The sequence below is a fragment of the Mytilus edulis genome, chromosome 1 (assembly GCF_963676685.1).
Source record: "Mytilus edulis chromosome 1, xbMytEdul2.2, whole genome shotgun sequence".
In the NCBI taxonomy this organism is placed as follows: domain Eukaryota; kingdom Metazoa; phylum Mollusca; class Bivalvia; order Mytilida; family Mytilidae; genus Mytilus; species Mytilus edulis.
In genome coordinates this window covers 22,681,480-22,699,276 of record NC_092344.1, presented here as the reverse complement: position 1 = coordinate 22,699,276, position 17,797 = coordinate 22,681,480, and the positions used below count along the sequence as shown (strand labels likewise).

At 30.2% G+C, this 17,797-nt stretch overlaps 1 protein-coding gene and 1 long non-coding RNA gene across 17 annotated transcripts in view; one reads left to right on the top strand and one right to left on the bottom strand.

The window, feature by feature from the left end:
• Positions 1-17,797, bottom strand: part of LOC139527695 (band 4.1-like protein 2) — a 74,960-nt gene that overhangs the window by 17,723 nt on the left and 39,440 nt on the right. For 12 of the 16 annotated variants that reach the window (XM_071323318.1, XM_071323326.1, XM_071323333.1 and 9 more), the window contains 15 exons: positions 17,005-17,133; positions 14,929-15,030; positions 12,225-12,267; positions 10,324-10,399; positions 9,336-9,380; positions 8,125-8,313; positions 7,010-7,097; positions 6,244-6,396; positions 5,155-5,252; positions 4,746-4,924; positions 4,129-4,331; positions 2,642-2,851; positions 1,975-2,040; positions 1,166-1,213; positions 430-885 (listed from right to left, as the gene is read on the bottom strand). In XM_071323318.1, the coding sequence (XP_071179419.1) occupies positions 430-885; positions 1,166-1,213; positions 1,975-2,040; positions 2,642-2,851; positions 4,129-4,331; positions 4,746-4,924; positions 5,155-5,252; positions 6,244-6,396; positions 7,010-7,097; positions 8,125-8,313; positions 9,336-9,380; positions 10,324-10,399; positions 12,225-12,267; positions 14,929-15,030; positions 17,005-17,133 (2,085 nt within the window). The remainder of the gene's footprint in view (positions 1-429; positions 886-1,165; positions 1,214-1,974; positions 2,041-2,641; positions 2,852-4,128; positions 4,332-4,745; positions 4,925-5,154; positions 5,253-6,243; positions 6,397-7,009; positions 7,098-8,124; positions 8,314-9,335; positions 9,381-10,323; positions 10,400-12,224; positions 12,268-14,928; positions 15,031-17,004; positions 17,134-17,797) is intronic. The other 4 variants (XM_071323367.1, XM_071323420.1, XM_071323435.1 and 1 more) reach the window with 1 other exon arrangement.
• Positions 1-17,797, top strand: part of LOC139527776 (uncharacterized) — a 39,960-nt gene that overhangs the window by 199 nt on the left and 21,964 nt on the right. The gene's annotated exons all lie outside the window — the stretch shown is intronic.

The following is a 17,797-nucleotide window of genomic DNA, read 5'->3' as shown; positions in this document are numbered from 1 at the left end:
TGCTTTACACACTTCAAATACGAGTTAGTCAAGAAGGGGAAGTCAAAATAGATAATACTTTAAAAATCTTAATATAAAATTTAAATGTACCAGAAAGTCGTCAACAATAACTGAAATAATTAAACAAACATCTTATAAAAGCAAAGGCATTATTTATAAAAACTAATTCCCCAACAAATAAAAGCAACATGGCATCAACTAGTCTACAATGCAAAATGTAATATACTATATTGAAAAGGGAGTTTCATGTATATCTTTATATTGCTAGAAGCTATATTTTATGAAAAAAAGTTTTAGAAAATAAAAATCATATATTTATGAATATAAAAAATACATGTAAAATTGTATAAATAAAATGATTTTAAGCATATAGCACATACATATGCATTGCCCTAATATAATTTTAAGCAAGCAGGTGTGTTTTTTAACCTGATATGCTGAATCAGGGCTGGTTGGACTTCCTGGAGCAGAATCAATGTCAGTTTCCTTCCCCTTTCCTTTCTTGGAATCCTTGTCCTTTGGAGACCTGAGTCTTCCGAAGAAACCAGATTTCTTGTCTTTAGATTTGTCCGACTCTTTTCTTTTAGATTTGTCACCCTTCTTTTTATCATCATCAAATTTATCTGACTTTCTATGACCATCATCTCTACTCAATTTAGGATCATCATCTCTATTCATTTTAGAATCATCATCTCTATTTAATTTATTATCATTCTCTCTCTTCCTTCTCTCAGCATCATCATCATCTATGTCAGTTTCAGGGGAGGCAACTGACCTTTGTTTTTCTGATACCAGCGGGGGAGCAATTCCAATACCAGGCCCAGTACCCATATTGTTATAAGAATCATCAATTGTTGTCTCAGCCTTTGGCTGTTGTTCTAAATCCTGTTTTGAAAATGATTCTTGAAATTACAAAATCAGGTTTAAAGAAAAATAACTTGCTTTTTATGATTTTTTTTTAACTTAATGAAAAAAGTAATTCATTAACTTAAAAATATTGAGGAGAAAAATGGTTTTAAATTATTATGATAAACTAAAACTTAGAATTGATGTTTTCAAAACTGCAAAGAAACTTAAATTTGAAATAATAAATGATCTCATCAAACAAAAAAGAAATTACTGGACTATTATGCTTGATATAATATGGGAATAAATGAATTTTAACCTTTCTTGAATCAGCTCCATCTGGTGGTGCTAACGCAGTTATCTTCCCCTGGTATAACATAAATACATGTTAATATGATGCACAAACAACATTTTGTTAAAGACACACAACATGCTTCAATACAATTGTAACTACACTTGAACCTTGATGAAAGCATGTTTTAAAATTACATTACATAAGAAGATAATAATTGCTGCACTATAAATATATCACAGTTTTTCTAGCTAATGATACTCAAAACAAAATGATATATGATCAGACTTCATATTTGCTGTAGCTATATATATTCTCATTGTAGAATATCTGACACTGGTTTAATAAATGTAATCTCCAGTTCTGAAATAATTTCATTCCAGATCTTACTAGCCAGTATATATTTAATCTATGCCTTTCCAATTTATCAGACAGAAAATAATACTGATTTCACAAAGACAGTCAGTTTTTGATCATGCAACTAGCCTAAAAATACAAATGTGTTTCTTTAAGTCTCTTTACAATCTTTATTACTATAACTTGTATTTATGTCTGTTTTAGAATATTTATCAAAACCTTTCAAACAAATAAAAATATTAATAGAAATTCTACATTTCTAATAGTTTGGGTTAACATCAAAAACTTTCCCTAAAACAGAAATAAATCCATGGGTGAAGATGTTAATAGATTGCTATATATTTAACCATGTACAATTGACAAAATAAATCTCTTAAAAGACTGTCAAATGTTTAAAAATAAACGAACCAAAATAAGAATTTAAAGAGCTTTACAGATTTCACTAGCCGTTTGGAGTCAATCTTGTTTAAAACACTTACAGAATCGAGACCAGCAGATCCTGGGTAATGTTCACCATTCAAACCTAATGTTGCTGATTCATCACCCTGAAACAAATTGTATCATCCTTTGAAATCTTAAATCTATAAAATCATGCATATTTTGATAGTTTTTTCTTACTTTATACTGTTGTTCCAGGTTATGGGAGTATTTGTTTATCCTTTTGCACATAAATCAGGCTGTTAATTTTCACGTTTGATTTGTTTTACATTCATCATCTTCGAGACTTCTATAGTTTGCTATGGGGTATGGGTTTTGCTCATCGTAGAATGCTTTTCAGTGACAAGTGCTAACTTCTATATCATTTAATCTCTGGTTGAAATTTGTCTTATTGGCAATCATACCACATCTTCTTAAATTTATATAGCAATATTGTTCAATCACTTTTAATTCTAAAACTTAAACTTAATTTTGCAGACCAGGTTTGTTGATTGTGAGATATTATATTGACCTGTGGTTATTTATACTTCAGATGTACTTCTTGTTTTTTTTAAATTTATCTTAAAAATTACACACAGCAATTTATTAGAAAGGGCTTGTGTTATAAAACTATGTAACCATCATCTTGGGAGAAAAAATTGTAAATATTGAGTTATAGTCCATAAGGAAGATATATTCATGAAAATAGGACAGCTGATCAAACCTTACCATTTTATCTGTTCTGTCTTCAGCACCTTTTCCTTGTTTTCTTTCTTTTTCTAATCGTTTTCTTTCCTTCTCCTCTTCCTTTTTCCTTCTCTTTTCTTCTTCCTTTTCCTTTTTTTCTCTTTCTTTATCTTCTTTTGACTTTTTCCCTCTTCTTTGAGCTTCTAAAGTGGCTGCATCACCAGCACCTGGTGACCAATCTTGTGTTGCATCCTAAAATACACAAATTACATATAATGTCTCCACACTACATATACAATGTAAGTCTACTCTAAACTGGCTCTAAGTTTTGTATGTTTCACTTTTAAGTAGATAGAAAGGTTAGTGAAACTCCTACAAAAAAACTGTAATTTAATTCATTTTCTGGATCTTTTCATTTTCCTTTTTTACTTATACAAGTGAAGATCCAGTATTCACATATTCAAGGTAATTTAAATTTACATTATTTTTCTCAACCAGCAAAAGTCGCAAAAATGAGTCTCTCACAAATTAGTTAGTTTACAGCATTACTTATACTTCAAAGCTGTAGGCAGGAAATGTTACAAATAAGTTTGTTTGGAATACTATTTAGTATATATTGAAAATATTGACAAGTTCTATGCATCTTATTTTGGCTTTTGTTGGTCAACAAGATCATGACAATACTATATCCCCTTAATGCTATCTTACCTAAAAATTTGTGTATGATTCTTCTACTATCAAATGACATCTAATTAGCTTAACTATAATTTAACATGTTTAAAAATCATTTAAAGAACCTTTAAAATAAACAGTTGCAGAATTTTGACTTCTATGATTTTATCAAAATGTTTCTTTTTTTATTTGGCAAAAGTTATTTCCCTTGGATAAAAGTAAGATTGCCAATTTTACAACTATCTATCAAAGTTTAAAATACAAGAATAACTATAAGTCCCACATACCATGGAGTAAGCTATCAAAGATCCAGGGATGAAAATATGAGAACAATTTAAAAGAGAAAACTTTATATATTTATAAAACAATCAGCTAAAACCATAGTGTTACAAATTTTTTTTTAAGGGAATTGTTTCTTTACCATAAGTAATGATTTTGCTATGCTATGTGTCTGTGAATTTTTTGTAAATAAATTAATGCTCTGAAAAGAATGACTTGCTGCATAAAGTCACCAAATATCTCTCAATTACATATATTCATCGCACTATCAATTTGGTGAAAATAGTATTCTGCATAATGAAACAAATACAAGTGAAACTGCTAGCTACTGCTCACTGATGATACCCCGCCCAAATATTTCGGTATACAGGAAGTTGTTGTGTGATGAATTTGAAAACGCATCACAAGGTAAAGCTGAATTATATAAACCCTGAAACCAAATTTTAGGGAGTCCTTATGGTGCAGTTCTTGAGAAAGATATTTAAAAATATTGACAGACTTTTGGACAAACAGACAGAGGTAAAACTGTATACCCCCACTTTTTTTTATAGAGGGGGTATAATAATATAGTAACTAACCTCATGACCAGGAGTTCTGTCTGTTCTGTCCTCTGACATATTGCCCAGAGAGTTAGGTTTGTCTGCTGAGGATTCTAGTGTATTGTATCCATCAGGCCCCTGGCTATCGGTAAAGTATGGAGGAGGTCCACTCTCTGTTGACGGTGTTGTCACACCTTTCTGATCTGTTCTATCTTTCTCGTCTGGGTAACCATGGTTATAACCTAGTGAAAAATACAATATTTAGTTTGTTTACTGAATTGCAGGGAGTTTTTATTTTATAAATTTCAAGTCATAATGAATTCTTCATTGCTGAAATGTGCTGTGCTGTATAAAAGTTTTGGCATGTTTGACTTATTGGTAGATCTAGTCTTGCTGATCAATATGCGACTTAAAGTGGATACATGTGATACACAAAAAATCTTTCCTTACTTCAACTCAACAGTATAACATCTGCTGATCTAAGATGAGCTAAAGATTTTAATTTCTTACAGTGAAAGAAATATGCACTACTTAACAAAGATTTTTGTATCAAACCATTAAATATTAAATATATTGTTTCAAATTCATTAAGGAAGAGACAAGACTTTCCTAGCCAAGCAGTCTGTCTACATAAACATGATGGTGTTTTAACTAACCTTCTGTGTTGTTTGTTTGTGGCATTGAGCTATATTTGAAGTGTGTTCTGTCAAATTTTGGTTTGTTTTCAATCTTTTCCACTTCATCCCGGACTTGTTTTTGTGTTCTACCAGAATATCTAAACTTTGAGTTAAATCTAGGAAATGTTGAACTTTTCGGTGGATCTGATTGATGTAATCTGAAAAACAAGGGAACATATAGCATATTTAAAAACATATTTCATAATTTTTAAATTACATGAACAAAATACAAAGGATTCTTGAATTTAAACAACAGAAATACAAAAATTTACAATTCACAAATATGTAAGCTTTATGAGAAATTATAATAAAAATTAAATCTGCTTAAATCTTTCATCCGTTCAAATTTTTAGTACAAAAAATAATTTTCATATAAATGAATTCTCACCTAAAGAAAGCATGGTGTTCTACACAGGTTTTCCATAATCTTTTTGCCATTTTATGATTTTCTAATTTAAAACCAATTGTCTCACCATCTTTTTCATTCTGAAACAAATAAAGTTTTTATTTATGTATTTTTTAATAATTTTCTTCATAATTCTCATATTTTGATTTGCCAATCACTCCATTACAATGCAAGTCATTTATTGAAGAGATATGTCACCTGCTATATTTGATTTCATAATTACAACAACACACAGAATCCATGACTTTTTAAATGAAACCTCTAAAATTTTAGGTAACAAACCAATCAAAAATATCTGCTCCTTTAAAAGAAAGCATGTCTATTTCTTTATACCAAAGCACAACCATATTGTGTTGATTCCTATAATATTGGCTGGCAAGGAAGCAAAAAAAAACTTGATCTGAATGATCAGAATATGTTCAAAGAAAGCAAGTTAAACAATAGTAGTATTTTCACTTTTGGGTATTTGGTTGAATTGGTTCAATGAATGACCTTAGCTATAAAGTCTTTCTCCAATAACCAACTAATGTAATGCAACAATGACTTTTATGATATGAGGACAAATGTTTTGAATTATGATGCAATATTTTGAGAGAACTTGTGTGATTTTAAGTGATGGCAGACAAATTTGCATTATTTTAGTAAGTTTGTTTAATATCCAGTTCAAAATATTTCATACATGTAAAAGTTGGAAAGCATGATTCTGAAACATAAACATTTAAGAACGTTTCCCTCACTTGCCTAGTAGATTCTTAAAGAGATTTATGAAAATGTTTGCAACAGAAAGCATTAAAAAAAATGACAACACTACACATTTACTAGATTTTATATGGTATCATATTTTAAGACACAAAAATAAAACGTCTAATGAATCTCTGTATTAATGTTGATGTTGCTCAATCTTAAGTTTTAGATGTTGTGCTTCACATATTTGTTGTTTTGTCTTTTTGTCAAATTTTTGCCATGGCAGTGTAAGTTTGTTTTCAACATACATGTTTGAATATACCTTTTCCATCCTTTGCCTATTTTTTATAAACAGTATCATGTAAAATATGTAATGCATTATCTTACCTCTGTAGGTCTTTTCTTTACATAAAAGTTATTCCTTTTGTATGAAAGTTTTAAAATGGCGGGCCACACAAATCTGTTTATTCGTAATTTGTCTTTATATACTTGTATACCACTGGCACAAACTCCTAACTTTAACTTTACTCCTGTGGAATCCTGAAAAAAGATAATGGTTGGTTTTAATCCAAAACACAAACCTTAATATAAATCTATGGTAAACATTTAATAATAAAAATGCAAAACATAAATATAAGGCCTTCAGACATTTTGAAACAAGATGTTAAATCACAGTTTTCAAAGGGTATATAGTTAAACACTGCAGAAGGGGAAAATTCACCAACTTGATCTGTGTTACGAGGTCATAAGTATTGTGCATAAGTTTTATAAGATTCGGTTTAGAGTGGAAATAGAAAATTCAACAATTTTCCATTTGTAACTGAAGAGAGGTAAGCCATGCCACCTAAATTGGATATAATATGTGTTTGGTAAAAATAAACAATATGTTTCAGAACAAATAGTTGTGGCTAAGTTTGTAAACAACCATTCAGCATTTTTTTTATTTATTTATAAAGGGACATAACTCAAGAACGATGAAAGTGAAGTTATCCAAATTCAAATCAGATCTTGTTGTAATAAGCTTTCAATATATAAGTTACATAACCTTTGGTTCAGGCAAACTAAATAAGAGGGAACCAATTTAAGAAAATATTACTCTCTTTTATGTCTTAAAGTACATGTAATGAATTATATTCTATAAATGAAAACTTACTCTAGCTTGATGTAAATCAACACCATACATAGCTAATTTTTTGGCATTTTCTAAATATTGCAATTCTGCTTCTTCTGGTGTTAAACCTCTGAAAAACAAAGAAATTTACATTATTTGGTTGTTATAATATTCTTAATTCCTTGGGTTTTTTTTTTAATTTAAACTTAATTTTTTCAGAAATAATAATACAAGTGGAAATTAAGATTTTTTTTTAACCTTTTGTTTAATGAAATTTATTAATTCTTTATTTCTGAATTCAGAAATTTGAACCACTTCAAGAATTCAAGTCTTGAAGTTAATTATGACATATAGTGAAAATTTATAAACAATTTAAGATTGAATCAATGACAAAAGATAAAGGTTGTGGTCAATTTAAAAATGTGTGAGTCTTCTGCAATCTTAAAATAATATTGCTGTAGTGGCTGTGTCAATGTTTTGTTACGAGAAACCCCAAAATGTCTCCAGTTAAAAATATCAAATCGTAGGTACACAATATAATTTTCTGTATAAGAATTGACCAAGTCGTGATGAACCATTTTCAAGATTAATATAAAGTGTGGCGCTGACAACATGGACAAAATCAAAGTAAGATAAAAGAAAAAATTTCTGAGGGTTGCTAAAGCTGTTGGAAAACACATTAGAAACCTTTTAGGTAGAAGTGTTCTATTGCATATTATTTTAAAAAAGCATTCTTGACTTTTTTTACAGACCAAATTATATAAGGTTACAAATCTACGCAAATTTTAATTTAAGTTATCTTCACAGCCTTTTAACCCACCCTTTCTTCAATCATCCGATCAGATCAGATGCATTCAAAAGACAAACACGTTTTTTTACATATAGTATTGACCTACTTACTTGTGTGTTTTGTGTAATTCGTAATATTGACTAACTTGTGTGTTTTGTGTAATTCGTAATATTGACTAACTTGTGTGTTTTGTGTAATTCGTAACATTGACTAACTTGTGTGTTTTGTGTAATTCACACTATTGACCTACTTACTTATGTGTTTTGTGTAATTCATCATATTGACTAACTTGTGTGTTTTGTGTAATTCACACTATTGACCTACTTACTTGTATGTTTTGTGTAATTCATACTATTGACCTACTTACTTGTGTGTTTTGTGTAATTCGTATACTTTGGATCTCATTTCTGGTGATTTGTCAGGTGCATATTCTATTTTATCTAAATAACTATCTCCTGGACCAAACTCGTACTCATCAATGTTGTCATAGTCACCAACCTCTGCCTGGACCATGTAAGAGCCAACAACAGCCAAGGTGGTAAAGGAACATGGTAATCTAATAAAATAAGATTCTAATCATCAAAATTATGAACACTAAATGCCATAAACATCAAACAAAATATATTGAATTTATAACCTATCACAAAGCAAATCAATGACTAGTTTGTGGAATGAAATCTTCAATCCAAATTTTACCATTTTTTCTTGCTCAGAATTTTTTTGCCTGGCAAATTTCTTGGTTTTGTTTTTTCTTTATATTGTGCAACAGTGGGTTTTGTTTATTTTTGAAGGCTATGTGGTGACCTATTGTTGCATACATCCACATCATTTGTATTTTTGTGGACAGAAGTCTCATTGGCATTCATTGAACATCTACTTATTTCTATATAGTATGCTAAATTGTTGATATGCATCTTCTGACATCAGACTCAGACTTCTCTTGAACTGAATTTTAATGTGCGTATTGTTATGCGTTTACTTTTCTACATTGGCTAGAGGTATAGGGGGAGGGTTGAGATCTCATAAACATGTTTAACCCCGCTGCATTTTTGCGCCTGACCCATGTCAGGAGCCTCTGACCTTTGTTAGTCTTGTATTATTTTTAATTTAAGTTTCTTGTGTACAATATCACTGAACTAGTATATATTTGTTTAAGGCCAGCTGAAGGACACCTCTGGGTGCAGGAATTTCTTGCTACATTGAAGACCTGTTGGTGTCCATCTGCTGTTGTCTTTTCTAGGTCGGGTGTTGTCTCTTTGACACATTCCCCATTTCCATTCACAATTTTAGTGAATATTTTATTTGGTGTCTTCAACCTCAAAACTATAAAACTAGCCATTAAGCAAAAAGATGTTAAAATGTGGTCTTTCAAAACATTGGTAGTTGAAAAAGAAACAAAACATCCTTAAAACTACCTGACTTGTCTATTGTAACACTTGATATTGTTTTTCTCATTATTCTATTTTTTTCTTCTTTCAAAGTTCATTGAATTCTATTCATGTTTGAAGCAAATGTGTGTACCCATCCATATATTGGCTATAAAGCATGCTATATTGGGAGATTGTTAAAACTACTTACTTTCCATTAAAGATGTCAAATCTGACTTGTAAACAAAGTTGAAATCTGAAACGTTATAAAAAAAATTATGGAATGTCAAAAATGATAGTAAATGTAATATAACATTAAAACTATTTCTAAATTTTACCTACTTATAATGTAAAACTAGAATAACAAGAATGTGTCCTCAGTACACGAATGCCCCACTCGCACTATCATTTTCTATGTTCAGTGGACCGTGAAATTGGGGTAAAATCTCTAATTTGGCATTAAAATTAGAAAGATCATATCATAGGGAACATGTGTACCAAGTTTGAAGTCGATTGGACTTCAATTTCATCAAAAACTACCTCGACCAAAAACTTTAACCTGAAGCGGGACAGACGGACGAACGAACAGATGGACAGACGGACGCACAGACCAGAAAACATAATGCCCCTCTACTATCGTAGGTGGGGCATAAAAATATAAATATAAATTGTTAAATCAAAATTGCACTGTAAACATATAACAAATTCTATAACATGTTTGCATAAAAATGTGTATGATTTATGCAATCCTTTAATGTGAATATGCCTCTAGTGATATTCTCTTATACATAATATATCAAATGTACTTTTGAAATTTGTGTAGGTGTTTGAAGTAAAACATATGTAGTCATGTGTAAATCTAATATTCAGCTGTAGTGTGAAATTATGCACCACCCAATCACATTTAAATTTTTCAATTTTGTATCATTAAAATTACACTAGTTTTCTTTACCTAGGCTTTTTGTGTGTATGTGTGATCAGTTACATTTTAACAATATAATGATTCTATTAGCGGCTACATAATTGGATTCAAATGAGATGCACTTGTGAGATGAATCATAAACTTATATTACATAATATTTCTATAGCAAACTGCTCTTAAAACTGAAATAAGGCATCTGCATGTTAATTCATTTTTCATGAATGCTTCTCTAGCAGATGATAAAGTTTCTTTTTAATGCTGATGTAGATTATCTCACCTAGAAAGGTCCTCTAACATAGCCAGCGGTTCTGGGGGATAAAACTTCACTGAAAAGTCAAAGACACTGGTACCGCCTGTAAAAAGTGCAATAATATTAGTACTTTACTACAATTTTCTTTTTCTTTGAAGCTATTAATATATATTATGAAGAGTCCACTTTAAATGTGCAAAAGTGCTGAGGAGAAAAGACAAGTAAGGAGGAGGCCATAGAATGTTTTAAGAACAAGGAAGTAATAAATTCAAGTTTAGCAGGAAGTCATAGAAAAATTAGTCTTCAAAACACTTGGTTCAAGTAATTTTCAAGTTGAAACTACCATATGGAAGACCATCCAGTTGATACCTTTTAAGTAGCAAACAAATTTAAAACTAAGCCAGTCAAACTACGTAGTAATATAACTTATCGTCTTTTTAACTTTTTTATATTTCACCTGAAAACCCTAAGTTAATTTATCGAGGACTGGTTAATTTCGATGATAAGTTTTCTTCTTTTTATTATCAATATCTGAATAATTTCTCCCCCCCCCTCCATGTGTTGAACATCTATCATTCAATAAAGAGATAACAATATAACATGACCATTTCTGCCTTTATATGTAGAATATAATTGGTAATTACTAATAGGGAATACTATATTGTGACCTTCTGAACAGTCAATATTATTCCTTCAAATCAATACCAATTATCATGGATTTCATTTGGGCTTGTTAAACTTTTTCTGGAATTCCAATGACATTGCATAAGTCAATCAAATTCAACTGACACTGACATGTACATATTTCTAGATGGAATAAAACTTCATAATTCAATGATAATAAACACCTAATTTTAATTGACAGAATTTTTGTGTTGTGGTCATTTATTTTATATTTATAAAGGTTTTTTATTTCATCAAACTAATAAACCAAACTGTTTACTCAATTAATTCTTCAAATACAACACAGGACTGAGACAATTATAGCATTTAATGACCTAGATATTGGAAATACATTAAAACAATGTAAATATTGACATTTTGTGTAGGTCAATACAATCTTGGCTTGAATGAACACCTGTGATCACTGAAGGATGACCATTTACGATTGTATTCCATATTACAAACAATAGGTTAGGCAATCATAAATAATGTACTGTTGACAACTGATACCCAGGGCAGATTTTAATACACTAATAACAGTATAAATCATACTGTGATCTTAGTCTTTATGTAAATCTATGGGAGACCAATCAATACTAGAATACTGTATCTCCTAAGACGATTGTATTCTAATTGACTATTTCAGTTAAATCTGGTCTCTAACTGTGATGGCATTTCATTTCATGAGTCTAAATTCAAATGTTCCATCCACAGATCAACTGGATATTCTGCAAGTCATGTGTTACTTTTAAAATAGGTCAACATCAGCATGATGTGAAATTTTAAATAACACACACTGCAGGACAGCAAATCTGAGCATAAAGCACAATCTTTTCTTTTTCTTTTCAAGAATAATAACTCTTGATTTATATAAAGCAATGTTTTACAAGTTGAACAGTATTGCCAGAAGTTTTTGAACTTTCATAAAAAACCTGTCTACTAAGTATTGTTGAAGACGGTATGCAAATCAGAAATTGGAAAATATCTTCTGGTGTTGTTGGTTTTGTGTCATTGATGGCTCATTTTGTTTATCCATTTCTTTCAAAAAGAACTCATCTAACTTATAAGAAATACTTAAAATATCACTTTTTAGTTCTGTCCTTGAGAATTTGAAATGACATAATCGACTTCAAGAACAAGATAAGCTAATGTTTAAAGCTACATGTAGCAATAGTTAATATGAGGATGTACTACACTACCACAGCAACATTTCCTTAAGCTTAATTCTATGCTGAATCTTAAAAATCATAACTTTCTAAACTTACCCTTGACTTGTTTCAATATTTTCTTTTCATTATTCAACCAGAACTGAAAATAAATATTTTTTATCAATTAAAAATATTATTACGGTATATATACATATACATTAAAGACATTTCAATATACAAAGAACAAGTCACCTATGGCTATGCATGAAATATAACTTATGTTGACTTAAGTTTTTTAACTGACTTTGGTTTTTATTCCAAATAATATAAACTGATGAATGTTATACCTCTATGACATAAACTTGAATTGCATGTAATTTAGAACTGTGTCAGAAAACAAAACTATGATATTGACATGAAAATAATTAGGGATCTTTCTTTAATGATATGTGTCCATGACTCCATATATATATTCAAGTATGGTTGAAATTTTAGGTTATGTTCTGGGGTTAATACCATTGTCTGAACCCCCCTTTCTACTTTTCTGTTGCATTAATCTTGATTGAAGATAAATGTAGTGATCTCATAATGATCATGATTAGGAATATTTCTCTCATAATCATTTACATGTGAATATTCATTCATGTAAGGTTCTAAGAGTTTCTTTATGAAGTAAAAATCCTTTTCTTTACCTATAAGATGAAGGGTAGCGATCTAACTCTCATTATATCATCCAGAAACTGTGATGAAAGGAGAGACAAACTGACCAACTATCAGATAGATGGGTCAAAACTATGTATCACTGCTACTTCACAAGTTTTGCAATGAAAACACAATAATCAAAGCCAGTTTCAGTTACATGATAGCATGTATGAATCAAAGCCTTAAAGGCTGTAAAAGCAATTGCTGCCATGTTAATGTTTGGGGACTTTTATTTTTCATCCACATATATACAAGAATTAAACCTGACATGAGTGTTGTCTAGTTAAAAGTAAGAAGGTTTTAACTTTATATAAATAAAAGACTTTAGCAGAAAGTCATTTTTAATATGTTTTATATTTCACAAGGAGACAACACGTTTACCAGGCTAAAGTTCGGGTCAAATATACATGTGCTGAAACATATAACTCAAAATGAAATCATCATGGATTATCCCCTGGTAGTGTTTGTAACTTCCTTGGCAATAATTTCTTTTATTGATTTAATTTTAACAATTTTCATTATTAATTTATATTTAACCATTAACACAAATGATTAAGTTAAAACATTTCAACTTTCCAGACGCAAATGTTAAAAAACGGGAAAGAAATAAAATATCTTACAAGACATAAACATGTAAAGAATAAATGTATATTTCAGCTTAATAAAAATATTTTCATAATGTTACTTTGTCATCATTTTTAAAACTAAGTTCTAAACATTATTGCTCAGTTGATATGTGTCCTTCTGATGCGGTACGAGCACAGGCATAGAAACAAGTGCATGTGGGTACGAGATAACTACAATTCTCATGCAATCCCGAAAAGACAAACATGACATTAAATCGTTATCACTGAACTAGACGTATATATATTGTATAGGGGCCAGCTGAAGGACGACTCCGGGTGCGGGAATTTTTCGCTGCATTGAAGACCTGTTGGTGACCTTAATTCTGCTGTTGTATGTTTTTCCATGGTCGGGTTGTTGTCTCTTTGACAAATTCCCCATTTCCATTCTCAATTTTATTATACGAACAAGAACAAACAGCTCTACGTTGCTTTGATATTTATCAATTTTCAGGAAACATTGCGAAACAGGATCTTCAATATTTCGAAAACATGTGAAATAAAATTGCTAACACGGTGGACCGTCGAGTGTCAACAAACGTAGTAGACTTGTTCACTGAAAAGACGAGGATAATGGTTTCATCTGACATTTGTTATGCAAACCCAGTTTTGATCATGATATTTAAAAAGAGGTACTTTTTTTCAATCTATATATTAATAAACTAGAAAATTCCAAATTGTAAATATCTCTTCATCTGGACCGACTTGGCATCTACTACGTTTGGACGGGTCCATTTCATTAGTAAGGTGATCGATAAATATTACGGAGTTTTGACAGAAAAGGAAAACGAACTTATTGTTATGTGTTTTCAACAAAGGTTTCGTTCCGCTAAATTATTTGCGCAAATAAAGTTTGTCTATTTTTAGATTACAGGTAATAATTAACCTGTGTAGTGATTTTGATTTTACGATAAATGTATGAATGAACGATAATTTTATGAATGAACAAGAGCACCTGACCTCTTAAAGAAACACAAATTAAACATAAAATACCGTATTTATTAGGAGATAATTCAGTTAAATTTTCAATACTAAATCAACAACTGAAATGAATCCACATTTTGTTGAAACATCGTACGAACGGCGGAAAACGGAATCGCATTTATAAAAATGTACTTTTTTTCACTCGGACTTCTATGTTATTTGATAGTCAAACGGTTGACCCTTTAAATACAAAAATACATCTACAAGAACATATTCTGAAACTTCTCAAATCCACTAACTTTTTTTAAAAGTTTCAAGCTATGTATTGCATTAGAAAACATACATAGGTGTTAAAGAATGACTGACCAGGAGCCTGTTTAACAAAATACTATGGCTTGATCTGGGCGGAGTCTCTGATCTGGGTCACAAAGATGGCCATACGCGACGGCATAAAAGCAATTGCTTTAAAAAAATACCAAAAAATAACAACATCCAAAAATTGTTTTTCTCCTTCTAATATCATCAGGCTAGTTCATGTATCTCAGTTCAAACTTTTTCTCTTGTATACTCACTTTAACATTGTTATTCTGATACTGTAAACCAAAATAATCTTTCTCTTGTAGCGTTAAATAAGCACAAACTTTATCAAACAATTCTTTGCCAGTTGCATTTTTCTGAAAGGAAAAAAAATATCATTCACATCTAGAAAATAAGAAATATTGTACTTCTAATGTTTTTTGAAACTTTATCATTTTCTTTTCAAACTATCACACATGTTACATGTTTTTTAAGAAATTATACATGTTTTTTCAACAGCTAAAGTGCTAAATTTTAGAACTTTTTCACTACCAAATCTTCTGTAATAATAATTTTGAACAGGACAGGCTAAAGCCTCAAATACTACATGTACTACCAAAATTCTTTGAATACTAAACATTGGACTGTCAAAACATTTTGAAAATTATCTTAAATACAATGTACAACAAAGTAGGATAATTTTTAATTTTGATGAATGTTATATTTTGGTGTTTTTATTTTGGCATTTTCATCTCAGTCACTGCATTAGCTAAAATATGAATAGATATGTACAGTATAGCAAAATCATCAAAATTTATGGTATGCAACCTCACGTTCATAAGTCATAAATCCTGCATTAAGGTCAGTGTAAAAAAATAAATTCAGAATGAGCAGTTGTAACTTTCTACTGAATCTGTCACACCTGTCCTTCAAATGTACCTTTCACCTGTAGTGTGATGATATATGCTAAAACAGAATTATCTGAATATATACAATGTACATACATGTATGTTCATTTTATATGTTCCGATAATTTTTACATACTGGAGATTCATTACTTCCACCTGTAGTATAATATACTACAACAACAACAACAACAACAACAATACTTTAACAACAACAACAACAACAATACTTTATTTTAAGAGGGTTACACAGTTAGCTATATAACTAATCTTCCCTGAGGCCCTCATCATGAGAAATCAAACAAAATGCAAACATATACATTGCATACATTAGTATAAAGAGTCAAGTATGATAATAATGTTCAATACAACTTGATAAAATGTGATGAAAAAAATAAACATGATGACATGATCAGTTTTTAATATTATTGATATAGCTAGGTTGATTTCAATAAATGATCTGTTATTTTGTATTTGAAAGAATTAACCTTTGTAATATTTCTTAACGGTATTGGCAAATTATTCCACAAGAATGGTCCAGAATACATAAAAGATTTTTTGAACAATTCTGTTTTTGGTTTAGGGAGTATGAGGTTTCCTTGAACAGCATTTCTCAAGGGGTATGGATTTCTGTCTGAAACATAATGAAACTTGTTAGTAAGATATGATGGGGCATCATTTTTAATGCACTTAAATGTCATCACTAATTTATGATATTTTATTCTCTGTTCAACTGTCATCCAGTTTAAATGTTTGAATAAGGGTGCAGAAGGAGCCAATGGGTCTGTTTCTAGTATTAATCTAGCAGCCCTCTTTTGTAATTTTAATATCCTTTTTAAACCCTCACTGCTACAACTACTCCACACTATACAACAATAATCAATTAGTGGCAAGATATAACCATTATAGAATAATTTTCTGCAGTCTAGATTTAGAAATTTTTTAATCTTTAATAGTAGATATAGTCTAGATGATATTTTTGAGCAGATCACATCAATTTGGTTTGTCCATGTGAGGAAAGGGTCAATTTTAATGCCTAAAAGACTTTCACATGTGGAAGATTGTATCACTTGATTGTTAATAGTTAAATATATATACTAAACAGAATATGTACATACCTACATGTATCATTTTATATGTTCTAATATTTTTTACATACTGGGGATTCATTTCTTGTGTGATACCAATTTCCATAGATTTAGATGGACGTTAAAGATAAATGTTCAAAGCATTACCAATTTGCTACAGGATTGTATGCAGACTTTGACTAAACCCCAATTTCGAAATATCCATGAAAATATAATTTCCTCAATCCTTGAAAATTGGTATCAACGAAGATAAATGAATCTCCAGTATATTTCAATAATAAAACCACTACACATATTTTCTCCTATGGTTAGTTTTCCATTTTGATCCTTTAAACCAAAGCTAGCTACAAGTACTCACTGTAACATCTGTTTCATATAACTGTCCATCTAAAAGATGAATTTTACAAAACACCATTTTGCCAGATCTTGGCTTGGCCTTTGATGGTGGTTTTGAGGTTTTAGGACAGACTTCTTTTTTCTCTTCTACCTGCAAAATACAGACAACTTTAAGTACATTTTCTAATCTGTCGATTCTTTTTAAAATAAATAATTATAATCTCTAAATACTGGAGTGGAAAATAAAATAAAGAAATGAGCCAAGTCAAAATGACTTGCATATTTATATTATTTATGATACTACATGTACATAATTTATATTAATTATCAGCAAAAGCCAATAGTCTTCCATGCTGACCCGTGAACACAGATATATCCAAGTGCATTTCTTTTTAATAGACAAAAATCAAATTACATCCTCATACAGCACACTAAGGAATCTATTTGTAGACAAATCAAAAGAAAATAACTATTGTCCCTGGACCTGCTGAGCCTGTACAACCCTAAGTTTGCCGTAATTTCATTGGGCCTGTAAGAATTTCTACAACAGGGCCCTCATCCAATTGAACATGTACATGTAGAAACTTTATTCTACAGATGATCATAGAAGCTTGTGGCTGCAAAAATATAGCATGAAAACTGCCTATTGAATTACATAATTAATTCATTTTTCCAACAAAAAGTATATATTCTATCATTTCTAAAAATAATTATTTAGTTCATATGAAAGAATGGTGAAAGATACATTTGTACATGTACAAATCCAAAGGGATATGCAGATTTAAAGTCAAAAACAATCTGACAATGCCACGGCA